Here is a 1418-nt window from a genome sequence, read left to right as displayed (position 1 = left end):
TCCAGCCTTTCCCTCAGCAACCATTAACATAAGAATGTTTCTTCCTTCCTTAAATAACGACGGAGACTGCCAAAGAACTGCTAAGTTCAGAGAGCTGAGGCTTGGGGAAAACATCACAAGATTCACAGTAAAACCACAACAGCTGGCCACGCCATGGGAGCAGCGTTACTCCCATAGTAATAGTGACTTATAAACGCATCGGTGCTTACATATCCGTTCTTCCAGGGCAGGGACCGGTGTGGCAGCTGCCTCTGCAGCCTCCGACGGGCATTCTTCCAATGGGCAGCGCTGATCATCCATCCGGTTGCTCTGGAACTTGCTCAACAGGTCAAAGAAGCATTCCTCATCCGAAGGGGTCCGGTTGATTTTCTGGACAGACAGTAAAATACAGAAGAGAGTCAGAACACCCCAAACAACTCCCCGTGACCAATCGCTCCGTCTGGCGTGGTCTCGGCAAGGCGTCATGCCCTCTCCTGCTCTGTTCAGAGGTCGGCTCCTGGCTGTGCCCGCCGCTGGCCAAGCCCCGCAGCCTGGAGCCTGCCGGCGGTCACTGCTATTTGGTCGCTCTGTCCTCCTGGCTCTGAAATAACTTCTCCCTTTTTCTCTTGCCCTGTTTCAGTGTGGACAATCTAACATCACCCTCCTAGAGAAGGCCACAGGCAGACCATCACAAAGGTCCCCTCTACCTGCGTGGGAGTGGGAGTGAGGTGAAGAGCTGCTCTGCGACTTGTGCTCCACGAGAGGGGCATCCGTGGAGAGCTGCGGCCCCTCCAGTGGGTCACTCGTGCTGTGGCTGACCCCAGAGGCTCCGGCCACTTCTGCAGCCCAAACCAGAGCCAGGCTCCTACCAACCAGCAGATGAGCTTCATGCAGAGCAGCCTCCGTTGCTGTAAAGCATCTGGAATGCTCAGAACAAACTGGAGGCTGAAAAGGAAAGAGGGGAGGAAAGGCGACAGCATTCACCCTGGCACTGCTCCGCGGGGAACAGGAGCTTCTGGGCTGGCAAAGGGGTGAGCTCAGAGAGGGACCGCCGTCAGGAGCACGAAGGACAGGGGGGAACCGTGCGGATGCCCTGGCTGAAGCGCTGTTGCGTGCCCAGCTGAGGCTCAGCTCAAGCTCAGGATGCCAGCACTCAGCCATCCTTTTTAACCAGCTAAATTTATCCTTTGCAAGCCACTGCCCCTTGCACCCCCAGTGCTTCCTTTCAGTGCCCCTGTGTCCTCAGCACACCGCTTGTTCAACAGTCACCAAGCTGCAAATGCCACAAAATTATAGTTTTTTAGGAAAACAGTTCTTGCACGAGAGCCTCAAATAAGCACCTTGCGCTAGACAGTGATCTATTTAAGTTGTGCTGCAGAAGGTTTCGTGTTCGAGACAGAAAGCACCGTGCTGTGTCCAGTTCCAGCACCGAGAGGGGC

The 1418-nt window shown here is 55.2% G+C and overlaps 1 protein-coding gene across 1 annotated transcript in view; it reads right to left on the bottom strand.

Moving 5' to 3' along the window:
- Positions 1-209: 209 nt before the first annotated feature.
- Positions 210-1418, bottom strand: part of LOC104159818 (G-protein-signaling modulator 1-like) — a gene marked incomplete at its 3' end in the record, with an annotated part of 50030 nt that continues 48821 nt past the window's right edge. The window contains exon 11 of the mRNA XM_009697824.1: positions 210-369. Within this exon, the coding sequence (XP_009696126.1) occupies positions 210-369 (160 nt within the window). The remainder of the gene's footprint in view (positions 370-1418) is intronic.

The sequence above is a fragment of the Cariama cristata genome, unplaced genomic scaffold (genome assembly GCF_000690535.1).
Source record: "Cariama cristata isolate BGI_N322 unplaced genomic scaffold, ASM69053v1 scaffold14533, whole genome shotgun sequence".
Classification (NCBI taxonomy): Eukaryota; Metazoa; Chordata; class Aves; order Cariamiformes; family Cariamidae; genus Cariama; species Cariama cristata.
This window is presented reverse-complemented; position numbering and strand designations above follow the sequence as displayed.